Below are 22672 nucleotides of genomic sequence, written 5' to 3' on the forward strand. Positions count from 1 at the left end.
TATTGTTATTTTGTAAGCAAGTAGGTACTATATTTTGTGGTTATGTTAATGTTGTAGATAATAATTTAAAAAAAATATGGCTCGTGCCGTATTGATGGGGCATGCTGAAGAGCAGCGCCAACAAAAGGCGCTACGGGTCCACAGGCGCAGGCTGCGCGATATGTATAACGGATAACCCAATGGAGCTGCCAGACACAGAGTTCATTGCGAACTTTCGTTTGAGCAAGGCTGGCTATCAGCAGGTGTTAGAGGAACTCGGGCCTCACCTCCAAGCCGCTCGACGAAGGACAGCTGTTCGCATTGAACTAAATGTAAGTCTCATGTAGGTACTAAAGTACCTATTTTCTATCTTTGTACCTATTCTACTCCCTTTACAACCTCTCGCACTGCCAAGGGTCACTGGTAGAGATCTCTTATAGAGTGCTTCTCTGTCCACTTTTACTTTCTTTGTCTCTTAATTGTTACAACTTTCTGGTACAAAATAAAATAACAAATAAAAATAAAATTCTGATATTTATATTGAGGAAGAAAATATTGAGATTAATTTAACACAAAAATTGGATATTGTATTTATTGCAGATCCTAGCAGCTCTGCATTTTTATGCCATGGGTACATATCAGCGCCCAATGGGGACATCACATCTTGCAGCCTGGTTTCCTAGAGGCCCTCCAGCGTATCGACCCATCGCAATATCGCGATGGGTCTCTGTAAACTCAACCAAGAGTTCGAATTGGCGCACAGAGACTTTTCTTCTTGGAGGCATCTAAATAGACAAAATATGCTTCATGATTTCGTTCAAATTGTGTGCTGAAGGAATAATTAGGTAGGTACACAATAAAAGCACTCAAGAATACTGTAATTCTATAGTCATTCTATAGTCATAATTCAAAGTTAGGTACTACAAAACACTAATCTATGCAAAACACAAAACCGTTTAAATTCAAGTCAAAGTTCAAACTGATGTAATGTCAATGTCAAATGTCCAAAGATAATAATTAAAAACTAGTCGAAGTCGTACAATTTAAAAAGTCTTTCATTTCTACTACGCTACCTTTCAGGCAGAGATATTTAATTTGGCCATATAGAGTCGATAAAATACGCTACTATGTTAATGTTGGCCAACTGCCAAGTGTTAGATACTCGTAATTAGTTAGCCACGCATTCGATACGGAATAGAAAAACACGTGACCTAAATTTCATGGATTTCTAACTGGACTCAGTGTCTAACGAAAACTTTCAAAGATACAGAATAGCCATGCAGCAGGGTTATGCTGTATCTTTGAAAGTTTTCGTTAGACACTGAGTCCAGTTAGAAATCCATGAAATTTAGGTCACGTGTTTTTCTATTCCGTATCGAATGCGTGGCTAACTAATTACGAGTATCTAACACTTGGCAGTTGGCCAACATTAACATAGTAGCGTATTTTATCGACTCTATATGGCCAAATTAAATATCTCTGCCTGAAAGGTAGCGTAGTAGAAATGAAAGACTTTTTAAATTGTACGACTTCGACTAGTTTTTAATTATTATCTTTGGACATTTGACATTGACATTACATCAGTTTGAACTTTGACTTGAATTTAAACGGTTTTGTGTTTTGCATAGATTAGTGTTTTGTAGTACCTAACTTTGAATTATGACTATAGAATGACTATAGAATTACAGTATTCTTGAGTGCTTTTATTGTGTACCTACCTAATTATTCCTTCAGCACACAATTTGAACGAAATCATGAAGCATATTTTGTCTATTTAGATGCCTCCAAGAAGAAAAGTCTCTGTGCGCCAATTCGAACTCTTGGTTGAGTTTACAGAGACCCATCGCGATATTGCGATGGGTCGATACGCTGGAGGGCCTCTAGGAAACCAGGCTGCAAGATGTGATGTCCCCATTGGGCGCTGATATGTACCCATGGCATAAAAATGCAGAGCTGCTAGGATCTGCAATAAATACAATATCCAATTTTTGTGTTAAATTAATCTCAATATTTTCTTCCTCAATATAAATATCAGAATTTTATTTTTATTTGTTATTTTATTTTGTACCAGAAAGTTGTAACAATTAAGAGACAAAGAAAGTAAAAGTGGACAGAGAAGCACTCTATAAGAGATCTCTACCAGTGACCCTTGGCAGTGCGAGAGGTTGTAAAGGGAGTAGAATAGGTACAAAGATAGAAAATAGGTACTTTAGTACCTACATGAGACTTACATTTAGTTCAATGCGAACAGCTGTCCTTCGTCGAGCGGCTTGGAGGTGAGGCCCGAGTTCCTCTAACACCTGCTGATAGCCAGCCTTGCTCAAACGAAAGTTCGCAATGAACTCTGTGTCTGGCAGCTCCATTGGGTTATCCGTTATACATATCGCGCAGCCTGCGCCTGTGGACCCGTAGCGCCTTTTGTTGGCGCTGCTCTTCAGCATGCCCCATCAATACGGCACGAGCCATATTTTTTTTAAATTATTATCTACAACATTAACATAACCACAAAATATAGTACCTACTTGCTTACAAAATAACAATAATTTAACTCCGACGAACCAACCTTACTTTATATTACTTACCTTTTTACAACTAATAGGTAAGTACCTAGGTACTAGGTATCAAAATTCAAATTCAAATTCAAATTATTTTTATTCAATTAAACTTTTACAAGTGCTTTTGAATCGTCAAAATAATCTACCACTGGTTCGGAATGCTGTTCCTACCGAGAAGAACCAGCAAGAAAGTCGGCGGTTGCTCTTTTCAAATGTACAATTTACAATAATATGCCATACTGTATACAAACAATTGCAGCGCCGTGTATTGCTGGAGCGCATCAAATCCAAGCTTTTTTGTCATTTACATAATCTTCGATTGTATAATAAGCTTTTTTCAGGAGCATACTTTGAATAGATTTTTTTAAACTTGTGTATCAATTTTTTATTATAATATATTTTTCTGAAAAACCGAACGGAATTCAGCCGATTTGTAATTAATAAAAATCCTTCGAAATTAAAACATCTCTACATTCGTTGAGATTGCTAAAAAATTATTACCTCTATAAAAGGGACGGATTATAGTGGCGAGTCGCAAAACACTGGTCCCGACTAGTTGTTAAAACGATTGTAGCCACCTAATAAAGTTTCTAACTACAAACTGTCATTTTTGCTTAGTGAATAGAGTTTTAAAAACTATCGATACGAAAACATACGTGAAAAAGCATTTCCGGTTTCTATTCCATCCCATTAATGGCTATGATCGAGAGTCATTGTCTATGACGTCATCTTGGTTAAAAACTGACGTTAGCGAATAGAAAATTTGAGTTTGACATTTAATTATTAGAAATTTTCACGAAATTAGTGTGCCACTGAGATACAGCATAACCCTGCAGATGGCAAATCATTTCCTTGAGTTTCAGCTAGAAAAGTAGTAAAGAAAATATCTAAGTATTTTTCAAACAAAACCTGTTGTCTACTCTAAAATAAAACTTTGACATTGACATTAATTTCAATAGCCCAAACAAAAAGAATGATTTTTCCAGCCATCTGATTCCTAAGCTCTTGAAAGCTCGAACATTAACCAGAGCCTAAAATACTCAAGTATTACCAAATGCTTTTTTAAAGTCCAGCGCGGACTTAGTATTCGAAAGTCGTAGACGTTGGCACAACCTCCAACACCATTTGCAAAAATACTGTTATTTTATCTGAAAAAAAAAAACAAACAGTTAACTTGGATACCTTTAAAATGAGTAACATGAGCTTGGACCCGACTGCTACCACTCTGAAGCCGATTATAGTTCAATTCTGAAGACGGATTTTGGTGGATTTTATTTCTCGGACGGATTTTAACTCTAAGTAAAGTCTGAGCAATCAAAATACGCTCTATTGGTCTAGCTGATGTGCTTTCAAATTGCGTTTCAACATACGAAGAGGTACGCGTTATGTCGGTACGCTGCCGATGCAAAGCATATATCCAATGGCGCATGCGTCTACGCATAGTTTTAAAAAGTTGCGCATGTTACGTGTGCGTCACAAACGTAGACAGGAAGCAAGAGAGTGTGTCGTTATTGCGTGAACCTCAATGTTTGATTTGCGACTATTGCGAGCGAACACGACGCATGCGCACGGTATACACGTCTGGGTAGTTACTCTTAGTCTGAGATCTATAGAGTGCACTTTGATTTTGCTCAGATTTAAGACACTGTTAAAACGAGACAGCGCTATATCAGTAACATAAATCTATCTCATTTTAACTGAAGCTTAAGTCTTAGCAAAGTGAAAGTGCGCTCTATAGATCTCAGGCGTAGTATATGCGTCTAACGCAAATTGAAAGTTCACTAGTGTAGTTAGACCTATCACTGAATGGGTCTCAGTCTATTGGAAGTCGGGTTTTTAAAGCAAGATATGAAGACGTGACCTCACCCATGAAAGGCAGCTCGTAGCCCCACTTGACGAAGGGCACGTAGACCAGCAGGCCGCCTAGGATGAAGCCGCCCGCGTACAGGTACTCCCACTGCGGCTTGTCGATGATTGGCGCAACTACCAGGTACGCCGACACCAGCAGCACCGCGTACGGGATTATTATTGGCACCTGAAATTATTTTTGTTTTAGAGGGTATAAATATACTGTACCTATATAACAGATCACGAACAGGGAAACAACAAATGATAAAAATTAGGATTCCGTACTCAGATATGTACATACGGTTGCAGTAAATAATCTACTTAAGGGGCATGACTCAGGTCCTACCCGCGAAATTCAAATTTAATCTGGTTTTTCGCAATTTGCAAACTAATACGAGAATATAGGCTTATGGTATTTTAATTGCGCCAATGGCAGTATCATCTTCACAGGTTTATATAAAAATTTTTACTTGAAAGTGTCCAAGTTTAAGAAATTAACCGTCGTCGTCATAACATTTGTCAATAGAAAAATAGAAATATTGATAAGTACATAGTAATAAAGAGGCGTACTTGATTATACATTACATACCTACCTACATGATTAGTGATTATAATTAAGTAGGCACGTCACTAGTAAAGAGTATGACGTCACATTATTCGACATGGCTCCCCAGCTATTTTTCAATGTCACGATCAAAGTCTAATAACGAATAGCATTTCGTTACGCCAATCTGAATTTTTACACGTTTTTCATGAAATTGGTTTATCGAGAGAACGGCTATTAACCACGATTATTTCCTTCACTAATTTGATTGACTATTTCCTAACTGCACTGCAAAGGCTACAAAATACAAATTGGTTAAATGAATAGGTAGGTAGGTACCAGTAAGCGTTTACCTAATTAAATTTAGTTAGCACTCCACTGGCAAGGAATTAGCAATCACGCAATTTAGCGTTCTAGTACGAACTGCGTAGAAATTGGTTATGGGTATGAGTATAGTAACTTGCAAGACCCCCTTCCACAGGTTAACTCGATTGGTCTTGTGTATCACAATAGGAAATTTAACTTCATAACTTGAAGCAATGACTGCTGTAAGCAGAGCAGCTCGTGTTTGGCCGCTCTTATGTCTTGGCTCGTTACGAGTATATTAGTGAAAAACTTAAGTAGGTAGATACCTAGTGCATTTTTACACCGGGCAGAAATGGTCTACTTAACTCACGGATAAGCATAACACATGTTTAGGTTACACCTACAGCCTACTTCAAGAAGTAGGCTGTAGGTAAATCTATTAGATAGGTACCTACCTATTGCACGGCATGAAATTTTTAAGTGACATGCATCGCATTTTTTTTGTATGTACTATTGTACTTTTTGGTAACAATGCTTCTTCTGAGAGGAGCCCCGTGCTCAGTAGTGGGCCGGCGATGGGTTGATCATGATGATGATATACAGTCAAAGGCCGTAAGTCGTTTTGCACCTTTATGATCATAATATTCGCGTGGCACGGTTTATGCACATGCGTTAGGTGTGTGTGGCGTGTTTATAGAAAAAGTTCATACCTAAGTGCGACAGGTTTTTGATAGTTTCGCGGAATTGCTACTCGAATTCTGAGAGGCTGACCGTACATGCTACGTTAAGAATACGAGTTAGAAAAAAAAAAGAAAAAGTGTAACCTTATAGGGCCTAGGCGCGAGGGGCTTCGTGTAGCGCATGACGATGAGTGCGAGCATGGCGCCGCCGTAGAAGATCCACGCCGTGAACGAGAAGAAATCGATCAGCGAGTCGATTGTGCCGTACAGCACCATCGCCACCGCTATCAGGGACTGGAATTATTAAATGAAAACAAAATAATTGTGATAAGAACCTAAAGTTTCAAAGAAATTATACTAATAAATACAAAACATATTTTCATTTCTAAAATATCGCCCTCATTCGGGTCACAGGTAGAAATAAATTCCAAACTTTAAACCAAACACTCATATCGTTGAGTCGGGCACACTCTGGTAACACTGGATACCAATCGTTTTAAATCCCTTAGTTGGAGTTTTCCAAACGGTCGAGTTTGAATCGAAAGTGGAAACTTGGTAAATTGTAGTACGACTTTAAACCGCTAAAGCAAAGGGAGCTATAATATAAAACGCTACGGATTGATTTGAGTCAACATGAATCTCGTGCATGTCTCTTATCATCGGGACATGTGGCGTGTTACAAATATGCTTTGACGTTTATTCTTCATGTTATGCTATGAAAAGTATGGATTTAATGAATAAATAAGTGCGTTGGGGGAGAACTTACATGGAATATCAGCCCTGGAGCAGGTGTAAAACGACGGACGTGGACATACGACAAGATATCCAACAAATGTCCTTCGCGAGACGCGGCGAAGCATAACCTGGAAAATTAAAAAATTTTCAGTGGACTTGATGAAAAATCCGGGTTGAAGGACCAATGTTTCAAAGATCAAATAAGTACCTATAATATAACAAGTTAATAGCTTAGCATTTACTAAAGATTGAGATCCGAAATTTTCAAGTCCTAAATGGACTGTTTGTTGTCCTACAAACTTTGAGCAAATCTTGAACTGAAGTACAACCATTAACCAAAAAAATGTGCACAGATAAAAGCAAAAAAAAAAATGTAGGAAGGAAAACTCACCTGCCCGCAACAAACAGAGTCCCGTTCGCCGATCCAAAGGTAGATATAGTGACTGCCAGGGGCATCAGCCAAGCCATTGGGCCAAGGAGGCGGTTGCCAAAGGTGACGGCCACGGCCTCGCTGTCGGCCATCTCGCTGACCGACATGACCGCCAAATACGACACGTTCACGAGCGCGTAGCATAGCGTCACCAGGGGGATGCCGATTATTATACTCAGAGGGAGGTTCCTTTAAAATAGTATTAAGAAATTGGTGCTCGGTTAGCTCTTATTTATGTGTACTTGGAGCAAAATTTGAAGGACAAAAAAACAAGTTAGCTGATAGGATGTCGATAATAATATATTGATCGTGAGAGAAGTCATACCATTGGCTACGCCAAAGGCTACGGCCTCGCTTTCGGTCATCTCTGTGACCGACATGACGGCCAACGTTTATTACACATTTATACCAGTGCGTTGCACATAGTGTTACGGGCTTGACTGGGGATGCTGGTTATTATATTCAGAGAAAGGTTGCTTTGAAATGGGATAGAGAAATAAAATTGTTGATTTGTTGCTATTTTTATAGCGAATAATAATAATATTTGAAATAAATTGATTTATGTGTCATTTTTTCTGTGCATCCAATAAAGATGGATTACCAGTTTGCTCCACTCAATTCTAGCAACTGGTAGTAGCCTTAGGTACCTAACTACTGCAAGCAATACTTTTGGTATTTCGACGTTTCCATAAACCACTCGATTCTGTCGACATCGTCTCTATCACTGAAATTCTTAGGGTGCGTATCGATTGACGAAATGGAGACGAGCGGAGTGGAATCTCTACTACTATAATACCTAGACTAAACTCGTTTCCGCTCAGTTAGATAATAACGCACCCAGTAGCTATAAAGTAAGGAGTAAATAATTAGTTTTATATGAAATAAATAAAGTAACACTGACCTGGAGGGGTTTTTAATTTCCTCGGTGACATAGTTAAGGTTATTCCAGCCGTCGTAGGCCCAGAGGCCGGTGTAGAAGGCTGTGGCGATGTTGCCCAGCGTCGCCGTGCTACTGGCGAAGTTGGGCTCCTGTAAATGTCGCGTATTACCTGCACCATACGACACAACCTCCTGTCAGTCTATTCGCGTATACCAAAATACCCATTATGATTTAACACTAAGCAATTAGATGATCGTATATACCATTGATATTTATGATGACAAAAGTTTAATGATTGTATTTATTACGATGAAGCGTAAGGAGTCTGCTACACTGCGAAGCATAGCCACGTTTGTAGAAGCAAACGTTATTTTGAGTTTGAAACACGAGAAACAATAAGCTTATTTTGCTATAATCCGGTAGAACCCGAAAAATCTACATGATGTATGGTGCAACTTACAGCATTGCAATTTGTACTATACCCTCCCCACTCTCCTGCTACTTAACATACAGGAAAAATTTACAATTCGCATCACCACCAGCACGCAACATATCAACAATCGTGTATCATTGTAGAGTCTTGAGCATGAAATAGGAAACTTCCTGAGGATGCTTTGCAGGTGTCGAAATTTGGAGTGCGTGTGTCTCTGAAGGACACTAACATGATGTTTATTGGGTTACGTGGTGATGGGGTGTTATACGTATTGCTTGCTGTTCCGGTACACGACAATTTCATTTGAGTAAGTAATTATTATCGAGTCCACACTAAAGAGTGCTTTGAGGCAATAATTTTCACCGACCACGACGCAGAACGCAAATTTTTACTGACGTAGGCGAGGCTTCAGTTCGTGTAGCAGACCTTACAACAAGTGATGATGAGTTGTAGCTGCGTTGTGGCGTGTATTACCTAATGCTAACTTGTAAGCTCCCCCGCAGACGATTATCGCAATCGCTACCAATTTGGCCGCAGTAAAGATGTTTTGGACATTCGTCGCTAAATTCACACTGTAGCAGTTGACCGCCAGTATCATTACTAGAATTGGTAGAAAACTTCTGTTAAGTGCATGAAACAAAACACACAAACATAAATAAATATCTATACCTACTTGGATCATAGAAACTTCCAACAAGATAAAGTAAACTAAAATAACAGGTATATGTAGATTACATAGATCTGTCATTTTATGGATAAATTCCCAATGTTCTAACTACTTACATTTTACTGTGTAGGTGAATAAGGTGGGTACCTACTATTAATTATTAGGTATTCTTTTGTTGGTATACTTAGTTGGAAATTTCTAAATGATCAAATTGAACTAAAGCTCAAGGCACATTGTCATAGTTTTATTTTGTTTCACAATGACAAACACAAAACCACGACGCGCATTCGCAAAGCGTACAGCCGCACTGCGATATTTCGTATATCGAAACTTCTTGCAGGATGAATGAAATGTCTTGCGACGCGAATTATATTGTACCCAATCAGAAATTTTTGCGAAGCGTCGACGATGTCGCGTCGCAGTTTTGAGTTTCGGCTTTTGAAACTTTTCTCTCCTTTGAAACATGCTCTCTTCGCCAATGTGCCTTGAGCCTAATAGCAATATTGACTGTTGTATGGAAAGACAATTCTTTCGGAAACATAATTTGAGATAGAGTTACAATATTCGACTCATTCGACTCTGGACTGGCCGTTAGCATTTGAATAGACTATTTCGTTACGTGAGCTCAATAAAACAGAATTACCAATAGAGATGACGGCCACCAGTTTGACGAGCGCGTGGGGCGGCTCGCACTCCGACACAAACGGTTCCACGGCGTACTTCGCGAAGCTCAGACAGATGATGGCCATCTGGGAAGGCTTCAGCACTAGTGTAGATACCTACAGTGATAATTTTTTTTCAAAAGAAGAGTTTGTATAAATGTTAAAGGATTGGATAGCAAGTGCCCCAAGACGCTGTGAAAACATTTATGGCGCTCTATGGAACGAAATACAACAAGCTCGGGGCCGCACGCCTCGTAATGTATAGAATTCAATGGAAAGAAGACTTTCCATATAATTCCACATTTTATCTTCACAACGGCGACGTCCAGTCCGCACGCCCGGGCGCTTGCTAATCAAGTCTCTAAGGGCAGTCAGCAAAGGGTGTAAAATATAATATTTCAATAATATCTACCATAATATACGAGTATGTACCTAGGTAGAGCTTGTCTATTTTGAAATGACGCGCCCCACTACATAATTTTGTTGACTTAGATATGTAAATTGCGATGGTGGGGCGCATCATTTCAAAATAGACAAGCTTGAGGTACCTAACTCTATTTTCTGAGAGACGTGATTAAAGCTATAAATCATTAGAATAAATAAGTAAGCTGTAACCTTTGTTCAATTCTACCTCTAACAATTTTTATTGATTCAAATCATAGGTCATTGAAGACATAGGTACTTATAGGTACATTGGTAGGCTACGTTTATCTCAGTTCCACGGGAAAATAGAATGACTATGTAAACGACAAATTCCAGTTAGAAAAATAATTACTTACCCATGAAAACAGAAATGCAGGGGGTCCTCCGAAGGCGTCCATAAAATACGCGTACTCCGCTCCAGAGGACGTATTCATCGTTCCTAACTCCGCATATGCGAGCGCTCCTGTGCATTGTTAATATTCGCATTATGCAAGCGAAACTTTAAAAAAATGAAAAGTGAAAATTTTATTAATATCGTGTCCCAGAAATTGATCCACGCATCAGGGCCGTCAGGTGACCAGCTGGCGCTTATTTGGCCCAACGGCTATGCCTGGCCATCCAGCGAGGCAATAGGGCCAGTTTCTTGGGCACCATGTCCATTATAATCACTTGGACTGTGTATATTTTTTTGTAATTACCTACCTATAAATTTTTTGTGGTAGTTCAAAATAAATAATTTTCTTCTATCTTTTTACTAAAATAATAAATCTATTATTGGTGCATCTAAAAAAGTGCAAATTCTTAGGCACGGTAGGCAATAGTCAAGATGGCTAACATTACAACAGTAGGTAGTAGGTATGGTAAAATTGAAAACCTCACAAAAATATAAACGGGTCTTTTAGTTTGTAAATTGGAATCGCAGGCCGCGTGGCCGTAGTACGAGCAGTTGCCAGTGAAAAGCGAAACAAAGTAGACAAGCCAGCATATTGTAAGTATTGTCAATCAATCGACTCCTTGATGTGGTAAATGATAGTTCAATGAAGTGAAAATTCCGTGAATGCTGCTGGGGAAAATTCTGTCAAATGAAGCGCTAGGTTCCGATTTATACTTGCGCCTAGCCCTAGAAAGTTACGGTTATTTTCTCTTTTATTTTTCAATGAACATAACTTACCAAGCAGTGAGAGCAGGCCACACGACATCCATATGATGAAGCTTATGCCCACTGAGCCTGTGCGCTCCAAAAGCCCAGAGGGCGACACGAATATTCCAGAACCTAAAAAAAATCAATACAATTCATATTCCTTTAATATTTTTAACCCCCAACCCAAAAAGATCTCTATCTGTGGCATCGTAGCTCCTAAACTAGTGAACCGATTTTAATTTAGTTTTTTTTGTTTGAAAGGTGACTTGATCGAGAGTGTTCTTAGCTATAATCCAAGATAATCAGTTCAGCCGTTTGAAAGTTATCAGCTCTTTTCTAGTTACTGTAAACTTCACTTGTCGGGGGTGTTATAAATTTTTAATTTACACTTATATAATAAAGTTCCTTATCCAATTATTGACTTGCCTTAAACAAGTTTAAAAAGATTTTGAAAAGAATTCAAAAACACTTCTAAAAGTTTTAATTTGCCTAGCTACTTAGGCAACTTTTTTTTCTCAATATATACCTAGAGGCAATCTCTTGGCCACAATCTCTCCTGATAGGTAAGTGATAACTTACGTAGCCAAAGAGAATAGGCTAGAATACGCCTATGAATTGTTTGTATGAGTTGGGTTGTGAGAATGAGGAAAACTTATCTCGGATTCGGAAGAGTACCTATTCCAAACGCATAAAGAGTACCTAGGTACCTACCTAAGTGTAGGGGAAGTCCGGGAGACTTGCTCAGGTGGGAGAGTTGAACCACCTTTTAAAATTCAGCTTAAATTTCGCGCTAATGAAACGTCAAGACGGTCATTGGTAAAGCGTGGGAGGCCAATAACTAGCGCGCCGCCATTTTTTACAATGGCCGGTTTGTTTGGCTATCAGGCTCGGAAAAGTGTTTTTGTTACGACGGAGTAAATTTTATTAATTTATGTATTTTTGAGATTGCGGCCGTGTTTATAGAGTTACGTATTGTGTGTTATTACTATTGTACTGCCTGATTATTGTAGTTTGACATGTGCTAAGTATTTTTTTGCTAAGATTGATTGTTTTTTCTGTGAGTAAAATTTAATGTCAAAGTAGTATATGCGGGAGAGTTGAACCATGGCGGGTGCGGGAGATATGACCAGTGGTTCATGTCTCCCTCTTTAGTGTTTGTATGCGAAAATTTGAAATTTTATTTAATAAATTTAGAAATTTAGAAAGAAAACTTTGAAACTAAAGAAGGTCCGAAACAAAAGGCCCAGAGAAAGAAAACTGGAAAAGGCTAAAAAAATAAAAATGTTAATGATGATAGTGAAAACGAGTGTGAAGAGATTTGTGAAGATGTTGCGTACGCTGATAGATGCTGATAGTTCCAGTAATAATGATTTTGCAGAATTCCTGACGTGAATGATCGTTGGTATTGTTTTGTTTGCACATCAGAAGAAATTATGACTATACGTTTATGTGGTTTATGCCGAAGATATTATGTCCATGAGATATGCGTAGGAGTTACACAAGATATTGATGAAAAGGTTAAGAAAGATCAACAAATTTGATTAAAGAAACGTTATATATTTAACTTTGTTGGTGAAATGTTTAATAATTATATTGATTGTGGAATGTTAAAGAATATGTTGAAATTTTCTTTTTTTAGGGTTCCGTACCTCAAAAGGAAAAACGGAACCCTTATAGGTAGGTCTTATAGCACAAGTACAGGAATAAATCTGAAAACCGCGAATTTGTGGTTACATCATTAAAAAAATAATGTGTTTCAATTTTCAAAATAAGATAACTATACCAAGTGGGATATCATATGAAAGGGCTTTACTTGCACATTCTAAAACAGATTTTTATTTATTTTTATGTATAATAGTTTTTGATTTATCGTGCAAAATGTTGGGAAAAAAATCCGAGTGCGCGAGTCTGACTCACATCAGTTTTTTCTTTATAAGAAAAGCAATAGCTATGTTTATTTATAATTTAATTTCATTTTGTGATGTTTTGTTTAATATATCTGTAATTTAAGCTACAAAATGTTTTTATTTTCCCCTTTAAAATGCTATGTTCAACTCTCCCCAGACCCCGGTTCAAGTGTCCCTCGGGGTGGGGAGAGTTGACCCAAATCCCATTTTTCATTCAAATATATATAACATATTTCAGTATTATAATTTCGAAAAAGTAATAATGCATAAGTAATCCTAAATAAATAAGCTACTGTTTATAATTACAATTGAATCACTAAGCCTCATATATAAACAAGTATAAATTAAAAATTTATAACACCCCCGACGATACAAAGTATCTGAGTTTTCCAAAACATTATTTTCAAATAAGTAATTATGTATTTAGGCAACGTCCATCTTGACAGCTTGACATTTGTCAATTGACATAATATTATGAACCTAACGGTTATGTAACCTTCTTTTATACAAGAAAACTAGAAAAGAGCTGATAACTCTTAAACGGCTGCACCAATTTTTTTGGATTATAGCTAAGAACACTCTCGATCAAGCCACCTTTCAAACAAAAAAAACTAAATTAAAATCGGTTCATTCGTTTAGGCGCTACGATGCCACAGACAGATACACAGATACACAGATACACAGATACACAGATACACAGACACACAGATACACGGATACACAGATACACAGATACACACGTCAAACTTATAACACCCCTCTTTTTGGGTCGGGGGTTAAAAAATACGACACTTTAAGCAAAAAGCGGTTCAACTCTCCCGGACTTCCCTATATATAAAAGGTGTCAATTGCAATTACTGAGGTGTACCTTCAGCAAACAACCATTATGTGCATAGTTTATGATATTGCATTTCATTAGGTACATAGGTAGGTATAATATAATGACCGCAATGTTTTATTTTCATTACGTTAGCGAGAGTTCATTTTCCCATGTAATTATATTACTTAGAAGTCTCATATTTATTTTTTGTGTTTTGATTTAAAGCTACTTATTTGTAGACATGTACCTATTACCAAGTATTAGGGCATATGCATGTAAGTTTTGATCTTAGGCGATTGATTAGGTTGTCCGAGACAATAAACGTAGTATAAAAATGGGTACATAGTTACGTTCCTATGTAGGTAGGTAGGTAGTCATGCAAGGATATACTTACCTCATAGGTATAAATAAATACCTAACATATAAATACTCGTAATATATAAGTAAATAGATATTATTTAACATAATATTAGTATTATTTCGTTTGTTTAAGATCTACTATTGACTATGTAGGACTTTATGCTTAGAAACCTACTTAAGTTATTCTTTGTAACACGTTTGTTAAACAAACACATCTGTGAGGATAAGTTTTGCGTAAACTTTAAGCTAATATTGTCAAAATAAATACTATCTACCTACTTACTTAACAAAACTGCAGATGTCTAATTTGCACACACAGTTGATTATTATAGGTCGAACATTTGTTTGCCTGCTGAAACTGTAACTGGATAAATTGAAGGATATGATAAATTAACGTTAAAGAGTACCTTTTTAGTCAACAGTTTTGTTTGTTTGTCTGTATCCCTGTCTGTGCGCTCATCACGTTAAAACATCAGGGTACTTGACGAGCATCAGCTAGATTTAGATTAACGTAAATTGTTTGTCTATCTGTTCGTTATGTATGCGTTCGCGCATCTTTCATAAAAAAAACTGCGGTTTACGTTCAGATTCGATTGATTTGAAACTTTGTAAGTATGCTATGTTGACATTTTCGCGAAGCTTTCTGACATAGTGAAATGAAATGCTTCCGGTTTGGTGTCCGAGTCGTCCCCCAGCACCTCGATGGTAGTCTAAAGCCTGAGATCTATAGAGCGAACTTTGTCTTTGCTCAAACTTTATTTAAAACGAGAAAATATGTGACATGGCGTGGAAAAAGGTGGCATGCGACTAATGCGAGTCGCATTGCAACGGGCATCAGCAAGTTTTATAAATACCTATAAACGTACTAACTTCTTAACTTTACCGTTCAATTAAATTCTTCAATTTATGGCTTTGTACTGTGCCAATTGAGCACAACTCACTTCGCTTATATCGCGATTGCCGAATTGAACTGACGAAGGAGGAATTTAATTTAATTTTGTTAGTCAAGTCACTTGCCCGAATACACGGCCTAAATGCATGCCCAATACCTATCAATAGATTATATTCATTCACTTAGCAATCAATAGAAGATCTATGATTTTTTAAGAGGATAGTCTAGTTGTAAATTTTTTCTAAGTCCAGTTAGGCGTTTGCCTACATTTTATTTATGAAGTAAATTAGACAATTTTTGTCTCATTAGATTCAGCACACCTTAATCTAGGCTCGTACGTTTTATTTTTTTAGTATTTTAGTTCAGTCACATAAAAAATACTCAAGAAAGATTTTACGTCAAAAATATGGATATTTAGACGCTAGTAACTATTAGCGTAAGCAATATTTCTTTAAAATTAAAATGTACGAGCATAGTTCTATCTACATAGTTTCAAAAAATTATAAAAAATGGACTACATTTACTGGGAGAAAAACGTTATATCGCTTTTTGTATGAAAATTTATAAGTACACGATCCTCTTAGATTACATTAAAAGTAAAAATATTTTTACTCAATTAAACTTTTACAAGTGCTTTTGAATCGTGAAAATAATCTACCACTGGTTCGGAATGCCCTTCCTACCGAGAAGAACCAGCAAGAAACTCGGCGGTTGCTCTTCACATTCATTTACTTACCAATCATAGTGCCGACGATTAGAGCCACCCCACTGAAGAGTCCCACCCGTCTCTTGAGGTGAACAGGGTCGTCCTGAGCTGCGTCCGACCCCTCCAACTGTAAGAGACGAGTACTTTAGAACTATTTACCTAGTATCCGCTTATTCAAAAAATTCTAAATTCTAAATATATTTATTCAATTAAACTTTTACAAGTGCTTTTAAATCGTCAAGTGTATCTACCACTGCATCATCCACCACAGAGTTATTTTATCACTATATGCTGTCTCAAAGCAAAGCCAAAGTTCGTTCTCATCCTTCCACTATCGTATTGGTGCTAGGGCGCATTTAAATTTTTATAGTTTTGAGCATTTCACAGCTGGTGTAGAGCAGCTTGAGGTGGAGAGGCTGAACGATAAGCCGATAATAGTCAATCCAGCCTTAAGCAATAACCATTTGCGAAAACTTATTTTAAGTATGTGGGTACGGTCTACGCCGTACGGTAATAGGCTGGCATGGTATGGGCATGTAATGCGGAGGGAAGAGAGTCATATCACTAGAAGAATGTTAAATATGCATGTGGATGCAGAAAAGAGAAGAGGACGACCAAAGAAAAGGTGGATGGATTGCGTGAAAGAGGATATGCGTATAAAAGGGGTAGATGATAAGTTGATGGATGACAGAAGAGAGTGGAAGAGGAAGACATGTTGTGCCGACCCCACATAGCATGGGATAAGGGCTGGAAGAAGAAGAGGTACGGTCTACGCCATATTGCGATAGGACATTCAGAATAGATTCTGAAAAGTAAAAGTTCTTTCAGAGTATGGATAAGCTCACCACGGATATTATTAGGTTCTCTGTAGTTTTCATATCTATAAATTATAATGTACTATTAACAAAATAAATGTAAGATCTACTTATATAATACTATTATAACTACGTAGGAAACTTCCTACGCACGCAGACATCATTAGCTATCAGATTCTTGCTTTTTTTTTTAAATCTTTTAAATAAATAAGTCTAATGTTGTAAAATTTAAATGTAAAAAAATACATTGATAAAGAGTTTATAAATAAGTAGTATTATTATAAATAAATAGTATTAGTAGTAGTATTATTAGGTCTTTTGTATGGTCAGGTCAACAAAAACATATTTTGTTCGTAAGTCGAAACTTTCCTTGGCCCAAATGTATAAAAATAATATCACTTTTTGCCCACGTTTTTTTGTCGTTGACACGTTGACATTCTGAAGAAAATTTAGTTGATCATTCATTCTTGGCTCATCATACGTAATAGGTACGTATTAGATTTACAACTACGTCCACTGGTCTATAAACGTATATTATCATGATTAATTTCACAAAGAAGTCGTTAAGAGGGGTCTCTCCGTCACGTCTGCAAATTTTCATGGACTTTGGTTGCTTAATATTCAAATGAAATTGGAACTACGATTGTATGAAGCGAGTGACGGAGAGAGCCCTGTTAAGGTTAAAGATATTTATCATTTCTCTAGGCGTATACAGTGCATAATATTTTGATATAAGTACTTAGGTATACACGTATTACGGGTACCTATATTTAATAAGCGTTACTTTATTTGCATATTTTTTGCATGCAAAGCTTAATTAACCTCAGCGACTGTGTAAATGATGATAAAGCAATAAAAAGTAGGTTAATACTTGACTTTATTATTTGCTTAGTATTTTTTACCTATACCTATTGAAAAGGTTCAACGAACTTTATTATCAAAGCAAATATGGAATGGTAAGCTTCCATTAGCTCTTCTAGTACTGAATGTTTATGCGACCTAATTATGAGGCACTTAGCGAAATATTTAAGGCGAAATCCATAGAGCGTACTTTGATCTCGTCTCGTTTACGTAAACTCTGTCTTATGTCTCAGCAAAGTCAGAGTAGACGTATGCTGTAGCGACTGAGGGCAGTAAAAATAAAATATAGGTACTTAGCTAAAATATTCCATATCCATTTTCAAGACTGCCGAATGCTTATTATCGGACAGATTCGGAGACCTTTTATAAACTCATGGATCAAGATGCTAAGCATTCTTTGCTTGGTTATGAAATAAAATGATTTATCAAACCATGATTTTTTATTGCAGTCTGCACTCCATTCGGCATATTTAGAGGAAAGTACAGATGTGTTATGAGACAAAATGACCTATGAAATTGACAATATAATGATCGTAAGCTAGCACGCAAAATATGTGATACATCGAAGCGATCGATCTATCACGATGCATTAATAATGATGCACGTCGGAACAAAGCGACGGAGATACGTTATACCAAAATTGAAGATGAACCCAACACCCGTAGCGTGTGATGAATAAGCTAGCAGTAAAGAAGAGGTTACGACCTGTACCTTGTCTCCTGGGTTGGCGTTGCCGTCGGAGAGTGTTCCCGCCGCGCCGTCTTCGGCGTCGCAGTTGGCGGCGCACCCGCGCCACACCAATCCGCCTTCGCGTGCGCCCCCTGCAACCAAAACAAACAATTTAGCTCTTCATCATTGGCCTTATTGTCTACTCAGTAATTTAGTATGTGTGAAATCTATCGATCAAATCAGAAATGTGGAAATCCGTAGGAAAACCAGAGTAACCGACATAGCTCAACGGGTAGTGGCGATTGGCAGGGCACATAGTTCGAAAAACCGATAGACGTTGGGGTCCCAAGGTGCTGGAATGGCAACCTCGCCTCGCACCGGAAAGTGCAGCGTTGGAGGACCCCGCACTATGTGGACGGACGACATCAGGCGACTCACAAGGAGCTGCTTAGTTCAGGCGGCGCAAGACCCTGGAGTGCGCAAGTTCTTACGAAAGATCTATGTCTAGCAGTGGATGTTTATCGGTCGATGATTGAGAAATCCATTGAGAAATCATAAAAGTATTTGGTTGGTTTTTTTAAAGAATATTAGCCATGCTAATCATGACTATTACTTCTTTTTCCCCTCCAATTAAGCGTAAAGCTTGTGCCAGGAGTGGGTACGACAATAGTGCAACGGGTGGGGTTTGAACCGCCGACCTTTCGGAATTCAGTCCACTCCTCAACCGTTGAGCCGTCGAGGTTAGATCAAAAACGCGTTTTTTATTGAATGGCCAGCGAATTTCCACGCATCGTAGGCCGTAGCAGTGCTCGTAGCAGCAGGTAGATAAGTACAATTGAAATAAATTCGTCGTTATGGCCAGGTTAATTAACATTAGCAAGCAGAGCTTGTATAGCGAACTTTGAATACAACTGCAAGTAGATTTCAGTTTGCGTCGGTACGGCACGGCCAATTTCCACGTCTGGATTTCGTACCTATATCCCAAAAATTATATTACTCGATTTTTATCAGTAAATATTCATTTTCATATTACATTCTAAGTTCCCAGAGCACGGTAGCTAAAGAAAAGATAATATAAGATATAAGATGGTGCCCACAACTTCGTCCGCGTGGATTTAGGCTTTTGAATGCCCCGTGAGAACTCTTTGTTTTCTGTGATAAAAAGTAGCCTATGTCACTCTCCAAATCTTTAACTATAACCACGCAAAAAATCACGTTACGTTGCTCCGTGGCGGCATGATTGAAGGTCAAACCAATAAACCAACAAACAAACAAAAAAATTGATTCAACCGCGAACCCAACTCTGTTTTTAATAAGATGGCCAGGAATACTCACGCAAGGTATTGCGACAGACAATACTCATTAAAACAACGTTATTACGTTGCAAGTGAAAACGATTAACATAAATAATTGAAATAACGACTAGCAGAATTCCTCGCTCTTTTTTCTGCAATTTATTTATTCGGCTTTTAATTCGAGTTATCCCTGTAATAGATAAGTAGGTGTACATTAAGAAATCACCGCAAGCAAAATGTACGCCTTGTGAAAATGCTTGTGAAAATAATGTGACTATTCAATAGCTATAAATTATTCGATAATGGTTTTGAAGAGCTCAAAAAGTAGCAATGATAGCGTTGCACGTGCCAACAACCAAGACCTCCGAGAGCAGCGATATAAATGTTCCACTAGATGCGGCGTGGCGCTTCATAGTAACCTGTTCCAAGTTTTCAACGAACATCGGTGTCCGCACTCCTGTCAATCGTAATACACTTTAGACGCAGTCCGTTTGTATAAATAAACTTGCGCTATAACTCTAAATTATTATATTTGAGTTTAGACTATAAGTACTAATATTTGGATATATACTATTAGTAGGACTATATAGTCTGTTCCAACTTATCTATATTCGTAGAAACAGATTGCATCTATAGAGGGTAAGGAAGTGGCTGGGAATGATTGATAGGAGTGTGGACACCGATGTTCGTCGAAACATGTTGTTACTTTAAAGCGCCGCATCTATGGAACACTTATATCGCTGTCCGAGACAGAGATGTTAAAGCCGTTTAGATACCTATTTTAAAACTAGCATCAATTAGGTATGTGTCGCAGACTGTGGTGGAAGAAAACCAATATGTTGACAGCTAAGAATAACAATAATATTATTCGTAGGCTAAAAGCAAATTTTTCTAACATTTAAGTAGCTACTTTGTAGAACAAATTAAATGGTACAACAAGCATACCTACCTATATTTCAGCACGTATCATATTCAATTATATTGTTTTAATTCTTCCTAATACATAAATCTAAAAATAGTAGGTTATAAAGTCCAATTCGCCTGATCATGTGACGTCTAAGCTTTCATAAAATACCGCTTACTAATGATTGTTTCTTTTACCAACGTAGTAAAACGTACCTACGTATCATCATAATATTATGTTAGATATACTCGTAATATGTAGGTATTTATGCAGAATTGAATCTAATACCACCTAAGTACTGTTCATTTTTAAAAAGTCGTTTAAAAAAATTGAACTTACTAAACAGTTAAAGTAGGAACCTTAAATGTATCTATCTTACTATCTATTTATCTATTAGTCTATTACTGACTACCTACGGGTACAGATTTCAATTTTCATGAGAATAGCTATTGTTGACATAGGCTATTTTTTATCCTGGAAAATCAAAGAGTTCCCACGAGTTTAAAACCTAAATCTACGTAGATGAAGTCGCGAGCATCAGCTAGTATGAAATAAAACAAATCATTTTGAAAAATCAAAATGAATGTCATATAAAAATGATTTCATTTTTCTATATGACATAGTCTACCCAATCTAGTGAGCAGAAAAACCGTACCTACGCTATAATAAAAAGTAAGTATGTAACTGTGGATAAAATATGTGCCCCGAACATTTTTTCTGCAAATTTTTAAATACAAAAGTGTTGCTCGTCAAATAATTTAAAATTTCATACATTCCAAGAACATAATATGATACATTCGGTAAAATACCTACCTATAGTGGCACTGGCCAATATCTCATTAGATGACGCAAGCAAGCTGTAGTCACTTGACACGCCGGACGCGATGTAACCAAAACATAGCCTACTGTCTGAACATCACGTAGATACCTTGTCATATAGTATTAAACGTAGCTATGAACCATACTACAATATACACGTATAATATTATAAACATACATGTAGCGTTTATTTTGATATGATTTATGGTCATTTAATATAACAGCATCTGTATAGCAATGTAAGAAACATTAGATAATTCGTCGCTGGCTCCTTAGTGGAGATACTGATAGTCAAACTGAGATAGCGTCCGATCGAACCTTTGGCTTCGGCGAAAAAAGCCACTTTCGGCTAAACCTTTCGCTTCGGCGAAAATGGGCTGAAGTTTTGCCGAGACCATGCGCCGAAATTGCATGTGGAATTTCGTTACATACTGTTAGGAATGCGTGAAACCCCAAAATAAAAGACGACGCGCGGTGGGCTTCTGCAATGTTTTAAATTCAAGTTCAACAAGACAACAGTCAAAATAAATTTCACGTGTCCCTAATGTCCCGGCCACATTCTCGGGCAACAACGTGATGTTCAACGGCGTTCGCCGTTAAACGATCAACGTACAACGGCATTCACAATGCCGTTTGGCGTTAGACGATTTAAGCCCCAGTTCATTGGCATAAGACGTTAACCGTTCAAAATAATGTGATCACTCAGTTTAACGCGCTGATTATTGCGATAATTATGGCGTTGTTGGGCATTAACGTTAACCTTAATGTAGTTGCAACATGACAGTAACAATCGTTTATTAAAATTAAAATCTATTGGACTCTTGTGCTACAGGTATGCTTCTTTTACGCCGATTCTACCTACGTATACAACTAAGTACCTCTATAGATACCGAGTTGCATCTATAAGTCAACTCAATTATTTGTACTGAACTTGCCGATAGATGCATTGACTTATACATGCCTACACAGATTCAATGTACATTAAAAATAACGTAGGTACCTATTCATCATTTACTAGATATATAGGTAGTTCCGAGATTCGCCCGCGTGGATATACGAGTAGGTATGTTTAAAAAATCCCGCGAGAACCACGGATTAAGGGAATGTACTTTGATTACTTATTTTTGTGCTAGGTACGAAACTGCTACGAAACATTTTTCATTCTCAAAGTCATTAAAGACAAAAAAAACTCATATGTTGATGTCAATTTAATATTATGTAAACTAATTAAATAAGATAGATAACTGATTAATAAAAAAAAATTAAATTGCCTGTAATTTCAAACTGCTAAACAAAACTGCAAAATAAAACTGCTGGTCTAGGATTCTACAGAAAACTGTG

The 22672-nt window shown here is 37.4% G+C and overlaps 1 protein-coding gene across 4 annotated transcripts in view; it reads right to left on the reverse strand.

The window, feature by feature from the left end:
• Positions 1-3519: 3519 nt before the first annotated feature.
• LOC123864529 (b(0,+)-type amino acid transporter 1-like) overlaps positions 3520-22672 on the reverse strand; it is a 32423-nt gene continuing 13270 nt past the window's right edge. For 2 of the 4 annotated variants that reach the window (XM_045905023.1, XM_045905021.1), the window contains exons 2-13: positions 18350-18465; positions 15999-16095; positions 11314-11415; positions 10499-10605; positions 9701-9836; positions 8865-8990; positions 7979-8126; positions 7039-7266; positions 6679-6775; positions 6057-6206; positions 4401-4569; positions 3520-3682 (exon numbers count right to left, since the gene is read on the reverse strand). In XM_045905023.1, the coding sequence (XP_045760979.1) occupies positions 3615-3682; positions 4401-4569; positions 6057-6206; positions 6679-6775; positions 7039-7266; positions 7979-8126; positions 8865-8990; positions 9701-9836; positions 10499-10605; positions 11314-11415; positions 15999-16095; positions 18350-18465 (1544 nt within the window). In that variant the 3' untranslated portion in view covers positions 3520-3614. The remainder of the gene's footprint in view (positions 3683-4400; positions 4570-6056; positions 6207-6678; positions 6776-7038; positions 7267-7978; positions 8127-8864; positions 8991-9700; positions 9837-10498; positions 10606-11313; positions 11416-15998; positions 16096-18349; positions 18466-22672) is intronic. The other 2 variants (XM_045905024.1, XM_045905022.1) reach the window with 1 other exon arrangement.

This window comes from Maniola jurtina, chromosome 4 (assembly GCF_905333055.1).
Source record: "Maniola jurtina chromosome 4, ilManJurt1.1, whole genome shotgun sequence".
Classification (NCBI taxonomy): domain Eukaryota; kingdom Metazoa; phylum Arthropoda; class Insecta; order Lepidoptera; family Nymphalidae; genus Maniola; species Maniola jurtina.